At 36.8% G+C, this 16,515-nt stretch overlaps 1 protein-coding gene across 1 annotated transcript in view; it reads left to right on the top strand.

Annotated features, from left to right (window-relative positions):
- The window catches only part of INTS6 (integrator complex subunit 6), a 46,384-nt gene extending 30,838 nt beyond the window's left edge, over positions 1-15,546 (top strand). The window contains exons 8-18 of the mRNA XM_075706079.1: positions 2,707-2,859; positions 2,999-3,131; positions 3,644-3,738; positions 4,162-4,272; positions 5,906-6,121; positions 6,230-6,356; positions 7,635-7,777; positions 8,449-8,683; positions 9,430-9,801; positions 10,254-10,347; positions 15,137-15,546. Coding sequence (XP_075562194.1) covers positions 2,707-2,859; positions 2,999-3,131; positions 3,644-3,738; positions 4,162-4,272; positions 5,906-6,121; positions 6,230-6,356; positions 7,635-7,777; positions 8,449-8,683; positions 9,430-9,801; positions 10,254-10,347; positions 15,137-15,230 — 1,773 coding nt within the window. The 3' untranslated portion in view covers positions 15,231-15,546. The remainder of the gene's footprint in view (positions 1-2,706; positions 2,860-2,998; positions 3,132-3,643; positions 3,739-4,161; positions 4,273-5,905; positions 6,122-6,229; positions 6,357-7,634; positions 7,778-8,448; positions 8,684-9,429; positions 9,802-10,253; positions 10,348-15,136) is intronic.
- Positions 15,547-16,515: the final 969 nt, after the last annotated feature.

The following is a 16,515-nucleotide window of genomic DNA, read 5'->3' as shown; positions in this document are numbered from 1 at the left end:
TTGCAGTTATCTCAGATAAATTACTGATAAGCAAATAATACTATGGGGTTTGCTTTTTAGTAACTTTGAAGCATTAAGAAACTACCTGTAACAGGTTTATTTGTTGACCTAGTACAAGCACGTAGTGTTTCTGTTTGAACCCTGTTAAAATTATCATACCAGAAATAAGGTGGCACTTTGATAATAGGCTGTCAAATTCTATTGCCTTGCAGATGGTATTAATAGAAAATAGTATAATCTTCCCAATTTTGAATCCTTGTGATAGTTCTGCCTTCATTCTAGCAGGTGAATGTAATTGCATCTGCTGCTGTTCAGTGTAGCCATACCTTCAATTTATCCCATATAGAGAAATTCACCTTGTTTTTTTAAATACTACCCACAGAATGAATTTTATTTGTTCTTTTTCATAAAAGAAGGTATGCCACTGCCTTTTGGTCTGAGAACTAATTGTTAGTATAGTATAATGTATTTTTGTATTTCTGCTAATATTTGAAAATCATTAAAGTAGAAATAATGCAGTTGTAGAATTGTTCCCTGTGTTTCATGATGATTTTTGTGGGTTTTTTTAATCTGAAACTAGTGTGCTGACTAGCAAACTCATTGAACTTTTCATAAATTTAATCTCCTTTGTTTGAAAAACGTATAAAGTCCTTTGACATACAGGTTGTTGAGGAGTGATACAAGTATGAAATTATAGTCATATTTACAGGTTTGATATTGCTGGCATCTGCGGCCACATTAATTGAAAGACGTGGATGCCCTTCTGAACTACAAAGCAAGCTAGCATATATAGTAAAAGCATATGAAGTAAACCTTCTATAGTAATTTAAAAAATGAAATGTCATTGTGTACTGGATATTAAAAAGCTGCTCTGTAGGAAAACTGTCCTGTGTACTCCTTTTAATCACTATCAATGGCATATCTGCCTCCATTCACAGAGTCAGTACAGTTTGTCTGCAACTGCAGATCCTGATTGAGATTGCTAAAAAAGATCTTGCCGAGTGAAAAGTTATTGAACTAAATCTGCTAAGAACATGAGGTTGACTTACCCAAATGGTGAGAAGATGAGAAAAAATTTTTCTCTCCATTGTAGCATGCATAGCTCCCATAACTGCATAAAGCACTGGATTATAGCATGTGCAGCTAAATTCCTGTTGACATCAATTGGAATTCCACATTGAACCTTTCTTATGCAATTTTGGGGAGCAAAGTTTGTTGACAGTGTTTCAAGACTTATCTTTCCTTACTGTTCTGAAAACATAGTGTTAACACTTAGCATATGTTGTGATTCTTAAGAGTCCATAGTTAGATATTTTTCTTTTCCTCCCTGTTACCACAGTGGAGTTGTCTCAAACAGTCCTACCCCAACAACTGTTTTGTGTACTGTAGGTAATGATACTGTCAAGGCTTTCTTAAATGTATTTGAAAGCCTGCTAAGAATTATGTTGGCAGGTCAACATGTAAATGGCTGCTCCCACTGCTCTGAGGTAAAAATAGTTCTGCTGTCCAGCCAAGGGTTATCGGACTTCTCAAGTCTTAGCATTCAACTTCTTTTGCAGCCTTTTTATTCCTAGTATAACTGCTTCATGGCTTGGTCACAAACTCCACCACAACTATTTATTGGAGGCATCTTCTTTGAAGAGAATTGCAGTTCCTTCAGTTGGTTGGGCCTCCTGTTTTGTGTGCAGTTGGACAGTACACCTTCCTCAGAGTGGAGACACTCAAGGCAAGACCAGCTATGTGGGCAGATAACATTTGGGTGGCTCATCCTAAAAGGAAGAGGCTAGAGCTTATAGACATAGAAAAATTACTTTCAAGGTGAGGTGGTAGGAAGGTCCAAGAAACCTTGTGTTTCCCTAGTTCATCTTATGTATTTACCTTCTTGTAAAGAGAGTAAATGGAAGGAGGCTTCCCAGTTGAGCTCTTCCCCCAGATTCTAGTGGCCTTGGAGGAGGCTCAGGGTAAGTATAAGAGCTCATGTTCCTCTCCTGAAAATCCTTCAGTGGAAGGCGTACAGCTCCAATTTTCATCACACAAAAAAAATCAGCCTTCCCTTGCAGCAAAAGAAATTTTATATATGTTAACTTATACTTTAAACTTGAGGCACAAAGGCCTTTTCCCTGTGATTAATAAAAAGATTAAAATCCAAACACTTAAATTGCTTGAATTGAAATAATTTTTCACAAGCCTAGTTAAAATCTGAATTCTTCTAAAACTTATTTTTTCTGAATTCATGCTGCTCTTGGTCATTATAATTCAGTTTGAATTTTGTAACTGTTAAATTTGCCAAGAAGGAAAAGTGCTGGAGAAGGTCAGCAAATGCAAAAGTACAGCACCTGCTTCTGTGGGGAATAAAAATGGGCATGCCCCAGAATAGCATTGAAGATTTTCTTTTTGTCCCCACTGGAATTTACTTCTGTTTGCAAAGTTTTTGTGTATATGCAGGAAGTTTTACTTGCATCCTGTTCTAGGCTTACTAGGTAAAACAATTGGCATTTATTTAGAAAATAAGATTCCTTCAGATTTTAAGACAGTACTAACATCATAAATTAATTGCTTAGGACTTAACAATAAATATGAATCCTATATTGAATAGGCCCCTTAAGTATGTCTGTTTTCAAAGAACCTGTATTACTTTAGTTGTCATAGCACAATTGCATTTTAATTGTTGTGCAGACTTGTTAACAGTGGAATGCTTATGTTTAGCCACCTCGCACGTCTCATCCTGTGGTGAAGTTTTCCTGTACTGACTGTGAACCGATGGTCATTGACAAACTGCCTTTTGATAAATACGAATTAGAACCTTCACCACTGACCCAGTTTATCCTGGAAAGAAAATCCCCTCAGACCTGCTGGCAGGCAAGTAGAGTGCATGCTGAATTGAAGTTATTTATAGAATGCTGTTTTTCATAGACTCTATTCTATAATCAAAATAGGATGTAAAATTTCAGCACACAATATTTGGGATTTACATCCAATGTAATGTGTTTTATCGCAGGTATACGTGAGCAATAGTGCAAAATACAGTGAACTTGGTCATCCTTTTGGTTACTTGAAAGCTAGCACAGCGCTGAATTGTGTGAATTTATTTGTGATGCCTTACAATTATCCAGTCCTCCTTCCACTGCTAGGTAAATACCACTTCATAAAAATTTTCTTAGGTGCTAGGTAATTGAAATAATGATCTCGTCTAAATAGATTACTGCAATTAATGCCAGTATTAATCACACCTGTAGAAAGGTAGAATGTTGAGCAATGTATGTCATCAGTAACTTGTTTCACTTGTCACCAATTGGCTAACCTTCATGACTCAGACTCAATGTGTAAGATGATCTACTTAATCATCATTCTTTCAGATATGCTTTGGTCTTGCTTCTTTCATTATTTTAGGAGCCATTTTTTCCCAATCTGTTGTCTCAATTACCAAGTCAATTTCATAAATAATTTATCAGGTTCTATACTGTAGCTGCAGCATTAATCTTGCATGTGTGTATATTTAGTTTGGTTGTATATATGTTAAAATACATATATTAATTTAAGCATTGAGGAATTGGCACTTCTTTGAGAGTTTCTTTTGTTAGAAAAAAGGATGCAATGCTGTCTAGACATGCCTTTCATTTTGTCTCCTCTTTATAACCATTAGATGACTTGTTTAAAGTACACAAGGCAAAGCCTACGTTGAAATGGCGACAGTCATTTGAAAGCTATTTGAAGACAATGCCTCCTTATTATCTTGGGGTAAGATGACTTACTGTGTTAAAATTTCTATTTTATTATGTAACTATAGTTATCTTTTCTCTATGGGTGTATTCCCTATTTCAAGTAGAATATGTATTAATTTGAAAGAATAGCTAAACTTCATGTATAATGATACTTACTGTTTTCACTGGAGTCTCGTGTAAGGCTTGAGACCTGAATGTTACGAAAATTTTATCATCTGTGACTCGTATATAAATGATATCTCTGTTAATAATTGATTCTGTATGCATGGAACAATGCTTTAAAACAATAACAAAAAATGCTGCCCTGAAAGTCTTTGTTTTAATTCTTTTCTAACTTTGAGGACCTCAGGTTCTATTTGAAGTGGATACAGTTAGTTGAAGTATGTATAAGAACACGTATAAAGTTAAATATGACTGTACAATATATTCCATGTTTCAGCCTTTGAAGAAAGCTGTGAGAATGATGGGAGCACCAAACCTTATAGCTGACAATGTGGAATATGGACTTAGTTACAGTGTCATTTCATATCTCAAAAAGTTGAGTCAGCAGGTAATGTTGAAGCAAAAGAGCAGTAAAAACTTATTCTAATATCAGGATAATCTTAAAATACTCAAGTTCAATGGCTTTGAAGGAAAAAAGAGCAGAAAGTTCAAGTTAATACCTTCCCATGAGCAATTAGCAAAAAAAGCATTTTGGTTCTCTGAATTGAAGGAAAACTTGACATTTAAGTATAGACTTTATAGACTGGACTATAAAGATAGATATGGAGGTACAAATTGAGATTTTTTTTTTTGTATTTAAGGAGCATTTTTACTTGTACACACAGTAACATACTTTTGTCCAAAAGAAAACATGTTGTCTTACCTTAGATATTAAAGATGTTCTAGCATTTTTTCAGAAAATAGATTTGTACTTTGTGCATCTGAATCAGCAAGTGTCCTTTCTTTGGCTTGTGAAATGAAATGGAAAGTGTTCAGTAAATATAAAGTGACATAATTTGGAATCTCAAATAAGGATACAGATGTAGAAGTGGCAAGTGACCTTTTGAAATTGTTGACTGTGTTCAGAATAGTGCCCATATTTTTGACTAGTCTCCTGCACCAGCTAAAGTATTTCTGCCCTGCTACCTCCACTTTCATTTTGTTGAACTGTGCATGTTAAGCTTTCTTGTTCAAGATAATAAAATAATGCAGTAGGCTTGAAACTTCAAGAAATGGTAGCGCAAGTACTTGTAACTTAGCTAATGAGTTCTTATGGACCTGCTTTTTCTTAAAACATTAATATAAATGATTATTTGAGGAAGCAAACCTCTTGAAGTTTACAGTATATCCTATGAAGTCATAGTCATGTTGCTCAGTATTCTGCGAACTAATCTCTCAACCTAGACATCTTAGACTCCTAAAATGGAATGACATGCACTGCAAATTGTACTTAAAGTTTTTCTAACTTCTGAAAGGCTCTGCCAGTAGAGACTCAGTATTCTTAATAAGTACATATTCAAATTTTGAGTAGTCTACAAATTTATGGGAAACTGCAAAAACAACATTGGCAGGTGTATTACTAAATTACTTTTGGCTCTTTTGTTCAACCGCATTCTGCCAAAAAGCTGGTGTTTATGAACATGTTTAATTTTGGTACAAATCGAACATAATATTGGGGGTTAGGTCTGTCTAGTCAAACAGAATTGGGTATTATCATGTATTTAATATTATTAATGTTATGACTATTCGTATTGAGCTTTTAAAAAGTTGATAATCATTGTGTGACTGATCACAACTACCGTTGTGGGAGAATCAGTCTTTTGAGAGCTACAGTGTTTAGCTGTTATCATAGTAAACAGTCTATGTGAGTACAGGTAGATTTGCAGAGAATTACTAGTTAAATTATGGCATTTTATGAAAATAAAAGCATTGCATGCATATTGGTGCTTAGATACCATAATGGGCAGCAGAGGAGAAATATGCAGAAGACCTAGGCACAAACTGTTCACTATATTTAAAATTGTAGTAAGTGTTAAGTGGTTATGTATTAAGCACTCCTTAAGCACTGATCCTGGTTATGGTCGTCATAGTGTATTAGCACATTGTTGAATCTTCTAGATAGGAATTTAAAATGAATAAGTCTGACTAATCCTTTTAAGAGTATATTGTCAATTTTATTTATTTATTTATTTCAAATTAAGGCCAAAATAGAGTCCGATAGAGTCATTGGCTCTGTAGGCAAAAAGGTAGCGCAAGAGACTGGAATTAAGGTCAGAAGCAGATCACACAACCTGTCTATGGCACATAGGAACGATTTTCAACATCTGCTACAGGGGATTACTGGGGAAATTCCTCATAGACCTCTAGACCTCAATATGAAGGAGTATGCTGGGTTCCAAATAGCTTTGCTGAATAAGGTAAGCACCACTGTGTGTAATGTTGTTATTTTCAATATACTTCCATTGAAATGCTGGATATTGTTTCATACATGGTATTAACTGGAACTTTATTTACTGGAACCATAGGATTTGAAACCTCAGACTTTTAGAAATGCTTATGACATACCCAGAAGAAATCTTTTGGATCAATTAACACGAATGAGATCTAATTTACTGAAGAGTACTCGCAAATTCCTCAAAGGACAAGATGAAGGTTAGATAACAGTTTATTTTTTGCTGAACTGTGATATAACTGGTACTAAAAAAAGACAACTATAACAAATAGCATAGTTCTTTAAAACTTAGTGGAAATCTGATACTGCAATCATATTAATGTTTTTTTAGATTCTTTTTTTTCCCTTAAGTAACTTATTGGAAGAAAAAATGGTGAGGATAGAGAAGATGGGGATTCACTGCTCTGTCCTTTAGTCCGTATGAGGAGACTTGGGCTTTTACATAAGATTCTTTGTTCACTGTTTTTTCTCAACTTTCATGTTATATCTGAGAAAAAAAATCACAGGGCAGTTCTGAACATTATGATCTCTCTCCATAGAAGTGGATTGTGAGCAGTGGAAAAATAAGCTTGCTCACTGGGTGCTGCCAGTGTGATTCTTTTGTCCTTTAGGCCAACAGCAAATAGTTCAGTAGTCTACTAATTTATTCTTTTACCTTTCTACTGTGTCTTCTGGCACTGCTTTATGGCATCTTAACAAACAGAAGATATGAAATAAGTGGAGAAAATGAGAAGGGCAATGCAAGTGAAAGTGTATGTTACATTAGTCGTGCCACTACTTAGGTCAGATTAACATCTGTCATCAAGCAATAATGTAATGTGAAATGCAGAGAAGTTGCTCTTTGAGGAGGGGGTTAAACCACATAAAAACTAATGTTAGGGTTTTTTTCTGCCATTTCTGGTAGCATATGTTTTATTTGTTCAAAGGCTTGGCAACTTTAAATCCATAAGAAGTTTAGAATCGGGTCCTATGGATTTTAAGAATTTGTTGACGCCAGTGGTCAAAAATCACTGTTGCTTTGGGAAAATGCTAGTCTCAATTAAATTTTGGGTGGCTAAAATTGGGTAGAGTTATGTCAAAGCTGTATGCAGCATGGCATTACTACCTTGCATTAATGTAGCTTTTGTTTGTAGTAATGTTTTAGTTATTTGTTCCCAGTCTGTTTTTTCACCCATCTACCCTGTTGAAAAGTTATGGGACACACTGGAAAACTAACATCCATGCATGACAACTATTGCTTATTTCCATGTCATAACAATAGATACACAAGACACATACCGATTCATTTAAGCAAGTTCTCTGCACTCAAAACACGATGTTATAAATACCAGTTAGGCAAGAATAATGGTGAGTTTTGCACATCTATTTTGTTAATGCATTTGATAAGAGACTGAAAACTGGAGGTGGGAAGTGGATATAGACTGAATTCTCATAATGTGAGCAATATCATATATTAATAAACCCTTCTGTTATGATAGATCAAGTTCACAGTGTACCTATAGCACAAATGGGAAACTACCAGGAGTATCTAAAACAAATAACTTCTCCTCTCCGAGAGCTTGATCCCGATCAACCACGAAGGCTCCATACATTTGGCAATCCATTCAAATTGGACAAAAAGGTGACTTTTCTGTAATGCTTTTTTAAGTGTGCTGTTGTGAGTGTGTGTGCTGCTGATTAGACCATTCAAAGAGCAATGTATCGGAGAAGCACTTTGGAGTATTTGGAAAAGTACTGCTTACAAGAAAGCCTCTCAGATGTTTTTCCATCAATAGTATCCTATGGAGGGCAGTTGTTATTGGAAACCAGTATTATGCCTCTGAATTGTATTACAAATGAAATATGTTTGTCACTGTAGTATAGCTAATACCTAATCATTTTTCCTTTACCAGACTTCCCCCCCAAAAAAGTTTCCCGTAACTTTGAAAGCATGGATTCTCCCTTTTGTCCAAATCGGTCTTGACCAAATTACTTACTATTTAGACCTCTTCTTTTAAATGTGTGAGTCATTTTGCAGTTACTAAAAAGGAAGTTTGATAGCCCACTCAGCTGTCTTACTTGGCACACTGTTGGATAAGGGCCTTACACACATTGGTTTAGTCTAGGAAGGACTGGATATGGTTTTCCCATGTTGCTTTGGTCAACAGTTGAGAATTCAGTGCACAATGGCATGTAGTACATAGTTGCCTTATACACGGCAAACATCATCATAACATCAAAGCATTCATTATATTTTATATTTTGTGGTTTTGGCTTAAAGTTTAAGAATTCTCCCCATTAAATTAATTACAGGGAATGATGATAGATGAAGCAGATGAGTTTGTATCAGGACCTCAAAATAAACATAAAAGACCTGGAGAACCAAATATGCAAGGGATTCCGAAAAGACGTCGTTGTATGTCCCCCCTGCTCAGAGGTCGACCGCAAACTCCTCCGGTTGTGAATAACCACATTGGAGGAAAAGGGCCACCAACACCAACTACACAAGTGCAGCCTGACCTTGTTAAACCTATTCCTATTCACAAAAGTAAGTGAATCTTCATCATCTTCAGAGGGTTAGTTTTTTGATTTATGGGAAGAACTTGTTTATGTGGAAATACCATTGGCTGATTTCCCAAATATGGCAATTTTATTCCTCATTTTTTGAAAATGAAGTATATAAGCGTGCATCTGGGGTTAATTACAGAAAGAGTTAATATAGTCCTCCAGACAGAAGTCTCTTTCATATGAACTTCCCAGTATAAACAATGTATTTCCTGTATTAAATGAGGAGACAATATAAACAGTCAGAAGGGTGTTCTTCCTTTGCCTGGGAATTCAGATGCTCCAAAAGTATCATCACATGAAGTTAATTTGACTTCTGCTGTAGTGCAGTGAATTAATTTCCCTTAGTGCGGAGCGGAGGTGCTGTGTAAGTCTTGCTCACTGCTCAGCACTAAAGTAAACTTCATCAGTTCAATTTAATGGGAAAAGACAAGCAAGTTATAAAAGCATATTTTACAGGTGCTATTTCTTCTGATGGTAGTCCATATAGCAATTTCCCTTTTCATATAAAGAATATACTTGTGATTTTTTTAAGCTGTTAATTGCCAGGAGATACAGTAATGTACTCAGTGTTACAACCCACAAACACTTTTTCTCATGCCTAGCATGTACAGTAGACTATACACGCTGGGGCATAGCTTTACAAGAGTTTAATACTGAACTGACTCATTGCCTTCTATGAGATGATAAAGAATGTGAATCTGGCAAGTGTAATCTTTGTTTTTCCAGCATCAGAAACAAATAATGAAGTTACAATGGACGATGTGGTTGAGAATCATGTTACAGACCCGCTTTCATCAGACGTTTTCCCGAATACTGTGGATTCAGAGTTTTCAATGTCCTCTTCTCCATTCAATTCATTGGATCGACCGGCAGCTCATACAGAGGATGTAGGCCATGAACATTTAGGGAATAACTTGAATGTTGATGGGTTTTTGGAGAATCATGAGGAATCAGGTAGTAAAGAACAAAGTACTGAAGAGAACTTGCCAATGTCTTCACCAAGCAAAGGGAAAAAAACAGCGCATTGCAGAAGTTCCAGAGAGATTAATATAGAGCTAAGAGCACAAATTATGAAAGAGATCCGAAAACCAGGAAGGAGTAAGTATACCAAATCTCTCTTTCAGATGATTGGCGTAAGAGCTAGACAAAGAATTCATATAAGATCGCTATTTTAGAAAAATACTGAACCATGAGATGGAAGCAAAATAAATTTAAAGCTGAAAAGATTTGTTTTAAAACCTCTGCTAAAAACTTCCTGGATGAGTGATTAAAACATTGTTATACCTATCAATTGTTCATGAAAGTCATGTTTTCGTATTATCAGAATTAGCTTGTTAGGTGTTCCGGTAACATCCTAAACTGCAGTATCCTGTGTTTTTCAATATTCGTGTTCATTTAACAGTATGTCATTGCTACAAGTCTGGTTGATATCCTAAAAGCTTACAAAAGCTGAATGAGATCTGTTGCATTTCACTCAGATCTATTACAACAGATACCTGTATAGGCATTTCTTAAGTAACTGTGGTTTTGCTCTTCTCTTTATCTTAAAGAGTATGAAAGGATCTTCTTTTTACTGAAGCATGTACAAGGAAGCTTCCAAACCCGACTGATATTTTTACAAAATGTTATTAAAGAAGCTTCAAGGTAGGTAACTGATTTGTATTAATCTTATAAAACTGGACCATGTACTGCCATACATAACTGCTTGACAACCATGCAGTTCTTTGTTTGAAACTTGCCATGCAGTGCTTTGCACTGCAAGTAAACAATGCCCTAGAACAGAAACACGTAAACTTCCTGATGTGTGTTGTTTGCACAAGCTTACCTTTTTGCCTTAGATTTTGTCTTTAAAATGTTAGCAGCTGTAACTGCCAAATCACAATGAATGTAGATGGACAATGGTATAGAAAGAGAAGGTAACTTCAGAAAATCATTCAAGTTCCAAAGTTCAAGTGTGAGCGTACTGCTAATTTGAAAAACTGATGGAACTGCATTTCAGAAGTTGAAATTCATTGTTCTGCATCAACTCAAAATCTTGTCCTAAAAATAGTTTTGAGATCTGGGTACGCTTCATAAAGATATGTCTCTGCTCTTCAGATTTATTTCCTTCAGAGATATTGTAGTCCTGTCTGAGGCTGCAGAAATGGGAGGTAGTTTGTCACTGGAGTGAGAGAGACTTGCTGAGGGTTTAAACCCCATGTTGTTAATCCAGGTAGAGACTTCCTTACAGCATCCGTAGACTGGCCATACTTGCTCAGCCTTCTACATGTTTACTAAGAGGAAAGAAAGCAGAAACATGTAATTATGATTGGAACCAGTAGTGTTTGAATTGAAGTGAACTAATAATTCTAGCATCTTGCTTGGATCATAAATATAAATGTAACTTTGGCTTATTTCAGAAGCCTCAAAAAATAGTTGATTTTTTTCTCTAATCTGTTTTTGTGATCGCCAGCTTTTTTTTTCCTGTGACATTATTAAACAAATCTTATGATTAAATAAAAGCCAGAGTAATTTTTGGATAAAACCATGCTGAGAGTTTAAGGTACACTGAACATTGGACATTCATATGGGTCCTCTAGCCACCTTCTGCCAGCAGTGGGGCATATAGATTTATATAGATCATGCCCTTCCTATAGCAACAATTACTTTATCATACTTGTCGTGGTTTAGCCCCAGCCAGCAACTAAGCACCACGCAGCCGCTCGCTCACTCCCCCTACCCCGGTGGGATCGGGGAGAGAATCGGAGGAGTAAGAGTGAGAAACACTCCTGGGTTGAGATAAGAACAGCTTAATAATTGAAATAAAGTAAAATAGTAATGATAATAGTAACAGTATAATAATGATAATAATAATAATGATACACGAAGCAAGTGATACACAATGCAATTGCTCACCACCCGCCGACCGATACCCAGACAGTTCCCGAGCAGCGATCGCTGCTCCCTGGCCACCCCCCCCCCAGTTTATATACTGAGCATGACGTCATATGGTATGGAATAGCCCTTTGGTCAGTTTGGATCAACTATTCTGGCTGTGCCCCCTCCCAGTTTCTTGTGCGCCTGGCAGAGCATGGGAAGCTGAAAAAGTCCTTGACTAGCATAAGCAGTACTCGGCAACAACTAAAAACATCAGCATGTTATCAACATTCTTCTCCTACTAAATCCAAAACACAGCACTATGCCTGCTGCTAGGAAGAAAATTAACTCTATCCCAGCCGAAACCAGGACAATACTTTTGCTTGATCTGTCTTTATTGTTATATCACCTGTCCAAGTTGTTCCATAGCCTGTAGATTATACTTCCTTCCTCACTGTCTTGGCACACCAAAACAATACTGTTGCTCCTGGAGCCTGTGGCAGCCATTAGTGGGGTTGGAATATTTGTGCCTCTAAAATGAGACTCTTTCGATTGTCTGTAATTCTCTCTTCTGTTGCACAGCCTCTCTATTGCAGTTATCTTGAGTTGACTCTTTCCCTACAAAATTTGGCAGTGGTTGAGTGTTGCTGTTGGATGCATCAGAATCAAATCCTGTCTCTCACCATAGCCAACAATTTTCTCTATCTACTGGTGGAAAAAGTTGGCAATTCTGTTTTTCCTGACTGTTGTTAAACTTTAACTTTTATTGGTTTGAGTGTGGGAACAACTTAATCTCTCTGCTTCCTCTTCTGTCCTAGGTTAGATTTTTATAGTGTGGTCATTTTATCCACCTGGATAACACTGCAGTCCTCTGCTTCTTTCCTTATCCAGGCAAGCTATCACATTTAACGAAGGTTCCCTGCAGGAAACATCTCTAGGCTCTCCAATGTTGTCAAGAGAGTCTTGTTTTGTTAACTGATAGCTGACCTTTGCAATGCCATGGAATGCAATTCAAATTTGGGATGCCTGCTCTCTTTCCCTGCTCCAAGGAGCTCTGACCCTGAACACAGACTTCAGAAATGCTCAAGAGCTTTCTTCAAGAAAGTGTGTGTGTTTAAAAAAAAAAAAAAAAAAAAAGTCCCCATTGAATTCTGGAGGTTAATCCACTAGAGAGCTGCGGAGGGAGAGGAAGATTTCTAAAACAATCCACAGTTTTCAGCTTCCTTTGGAAACCAACTGCCCCACAGTTCCTCTTCTGATAGTGGAAAAGCTATCACTTTTAAGAGGCACAAATCAAGATGGGGTAGACAGTGGATTTTTTTTCTTCCAGTCGATCACAGAAATATGAAATATTAAGGATGAGGAGATACCACATCTCAATTTCAAATTCTTGGCTATTTCTACTGACAAAGACTTCTTTTATGCTTAGTGATACACATTTGGCTCGACCTGGGCAGGTAGTATTAGTGCTTACAAGGAGTCCTTATTGAACACAAGAGACATGACTTCCCAATAGTTGGCTATAACTTTGGATACACAAAACGAAGAGTTATTTAGGAAGGGGTTAAAAGAAATTAGCCTATGTAGTGGAGAGGTCTTCAGTATTTCTGGAGTTGGCATATCCATTTGTGCTCCTAGCACTAAGAATAAGTGGGTTTTTTGTTCTCTGCTAAATAGTCTAGAGCAAAAGCTGAGAAAACATGGATCAGAATTCTCCAAATCAACCAACTTCCCAGTATGAAAAATTCAATTCACTTTTATTTTTTCTCCAAACTAAGAGCTTTAACCTACTAATACACATAGCAAAGCCCAAACTGTGTACCTAGACAAAATGCTGAGCAATACCCACTTGTGATAAAAGTGCTGGCAAGAATTAATACAGCCAATTTCAAAATAATAATGAAGCTTTATGCTCAATAGCTAGAACTACTCAAGGAAGTTTTATTATTAAGGGTACTAATTTTCCTAGCAGAGTGAACAGTTGAATTAGAATCAATGCTTAATTCTGTTAATTACAATATTAATTAATGTGGTAAATTGTTTCTGTTTTTGCCTTGAATTTTTTTTGAACAACTTTTGCCTTGAAAAAAAGTTGCTTGCTGTAGGATTCAGCATTTGGAAAAGAACTTCTAGTGAGATGTACTGAGGGGCTGGACATAGTGCACTGTAAACCTGAATTGTTGTGCCAACAGTATTGCAAGAATAGTTAGCAATGTGGTTTTTTTCCCCACCTTCCACCAGCTTTTAAGTTTCTAGGAAATGTCTGCTGTTAACTTGCACAGCTGCTTCAGAGGGGCTTGAAGGTATTCTGGAAAATAACATTGCCCAGTCACTTGCACAGAATATGAGTATGTTAAATTTTCACTAGGATACGTTATAGTAAAGTACTTTGCTGTTAGCTTAAATAATTTGACTTTTACTAGAGGGAATGAGAAGGAATAATTATCTGTTTCCCAGGTCAATACTTTTCAACAAGCAGGGAGCAGTTGTGAAAGCAATGAGGAAGAATGGAGGGGAAGCAGTACTTGAAGTGTGGGGTTTCTGTGGGGTTACTGAGGAGAAGTGTGATGAGAAGGATGGGTAAGGGCCCAGAGCATGGGTATTCAGTGAGACAGTAAGTGCTTGGGAATGGGGGCTTGTTTACTCATAGTCAAGCTGGGATTGTGGGGGAATCTGTGGTCTGGGAGTTAAGGCAGATGCCATTTTTCTGTGAGCCAAGAACATGGACTTGGGAGGCCTGGCCGGGACTAGAGGCTTTTGCCAGGGTTTAATAAGGTCACAGGACTGAACGTGGTGTATAGTTCAGAATAGTACTGAGTTGAGAAAGTGGGCGATTTTTTCATTGCTGCTTGTTTTTGAGTATGCGTACGGCTGCCAAAGTATCAGTCAGAAGTGGCTTCTCAAATGCAGAAATGTCACAAGGGGGAGGGCTGGCTGGAAACAGCAAGGAGCTGTGAGTGCCAAGGCAGGGCTTGTAAGCAAAGGTGACAAAACGGTCTACTGTTCAAATTTATGTAATCAATATGGAATAGAACTGCAGAGACTCCAGGTATGGATTACATCTGTATTTTCTTTAATTTCTTTCTCAAGTTTTTAATTTGTATTTTCTTGTCAGGAAATCCGCTCTGCAATGTGTAATGCTTCACCAGTACCAATATCACTTAACTTTTGTGAATGCACCGTGAAGGCATGCAAATAATGCTTAAAAGCTGTTGCCAGCTTTAGGATTATAGTTCTTCTGGCATACATCTTATTTCTGTACTTCAGAAATTTACTTCTGGAAACAGCAAACACTTAACTCTCTTTTTCCTGGCTTTCTGAGGGCTGAGTGATGTTCAACAATGTGCTAGAATAGACTGTAGTAAGCACAGTTTTGTATTCTCTCATTAAATGGAAAAGCAAGTTAGTAGCTTACCAGAACTTCAGGAGATGGCGTGTGTATATATGTGAGGTATCTATAACCTCCTCGTGCACTGGACCTAAAATAATAACTGAAGTTTCCAGGTTTGGTAAAAGTTTTGCGAACAATGTGTCATGTATTACTGTGTGCATCCGTTATGCTTTCTTTTGAATACAGGTTTAAAAAACGAATGCTGATAGAGCAGCTTGAGAGTTTTCTGGAAGAAATCCATCGCAGATCCAATCAGGTCAACCATATCAACAGCAGCTAAGAAACACTGCACGCAAGAGAAAGTCACAGCAGGGCACTGCTGTCTGTACTTGCATTCATTTTTGACATGCACTCTTATCTCAAGTTCCTATACGTGAAAGAATGAGAAGCTGCTCTATAAAATGATGAGAAAAGTATCCATCATCTTTTTTTTTTTCTTGACTTCTGTTATTTTTGTAATGTGAAAAATATCACAAAAACATTTTTATTTAATTAAATGGAGAACTTCTTGCTTGTCATGGACTTAAGTGTCACTTTCCCTCAGGTTCTATTTTTCTTAATCCAACCTTCAAAATTATCACCTCTTAAGGTTGAACTTTGCCAAAAAGTTGCTTTGTAATTTTCAAAAGAAAAAAGCACATACATTAAACAAGGTAATGTTTTGTATATACAGTTATTTTGGATATATTATTGTAAGTTGTATAAATGTATTTTGAAAAATATTTAAGAAAAGCACTTTTGTTATTCCATCAATAAAAACTCTATTTTAATCTTTGTGTAGGATTGAGTACAGTTTTTATTGGAACGGTTCATTTTGCCTTCCCTTTCCGGAGCTTCCATGTTCTAGTATCAGTGTTAAAGAATGAAGAGCAATTTTGTATCGCTGGATATTCTGTTCTTAATCAGAGAACAAGTGAAAGGAAGCTAATGCTGAATTGCAACTATGGTAGGATGATATCCTGTGGCCTTGTGTCCTTTGCGCTTCACTATTTGGTGACTAGCATAACTAACTGGCGTACTGTATGCATATCCACGTCAATGACAAAACCCACAGTTTTATGAGGATACAATGTAGTAAAGCAGGGGTCAGTAGCCTTTGAGGAATGCTGCACAGAGTTTTTTCTGTGTCAGAAGGTTTTACATGTTTACAAATGCGGGAATAGTCAGAAGGTGCTGCTGCTTGGACACAAAATATCATTGAATGCTTTATTGGTCATGTCTTTCCTCTGTGCTAGATGCTCCTAACTTCTGGAAAGCTTTCTTTGATTCAGTGGGAGCAGCTCCCCTCTGATGCTTTTCCTAGGTGTCAGTGGTTTGCAATCTTCCCCCAAAATCTTTAAAGGCTGGGGTTTCTGATGCTTGTGCCACGAGTTGCTGAATCTTGAACTCAAAACACTCACTGTATCTCAACTTCTGTCAGGATGCTGAAAAAAGCATTTTTCTAGATGCTTTTAGCCTTATTCAGTGTTCTTCAGGAATGTCCACTCTATACTGTGTTCATTTTTTTTTTTTTAAAAGTAAAATAAAAGATAATAAAGGTCGTACTACTACCTTTTTTTGGCAAT

This window comes from Pelecanus crispus, chromosome 1 (genome assembly GCF_030463565.1).
Source record: "Pelecanus crispus isolate bPelCri1 chromosome 1, bPelCri1.pri, whole genome shotgun sequence".
NCBI lineage: Eukaryota > Metazoa > Chordata > Aves > Pelecaniformes > Pelecanidae > Pelecanus > Pelecanus crispus.
Note: the sequence above shows the minus strand (reverse complement) of the source record. Positions and strands in the feature narration are given on the sequence as shown.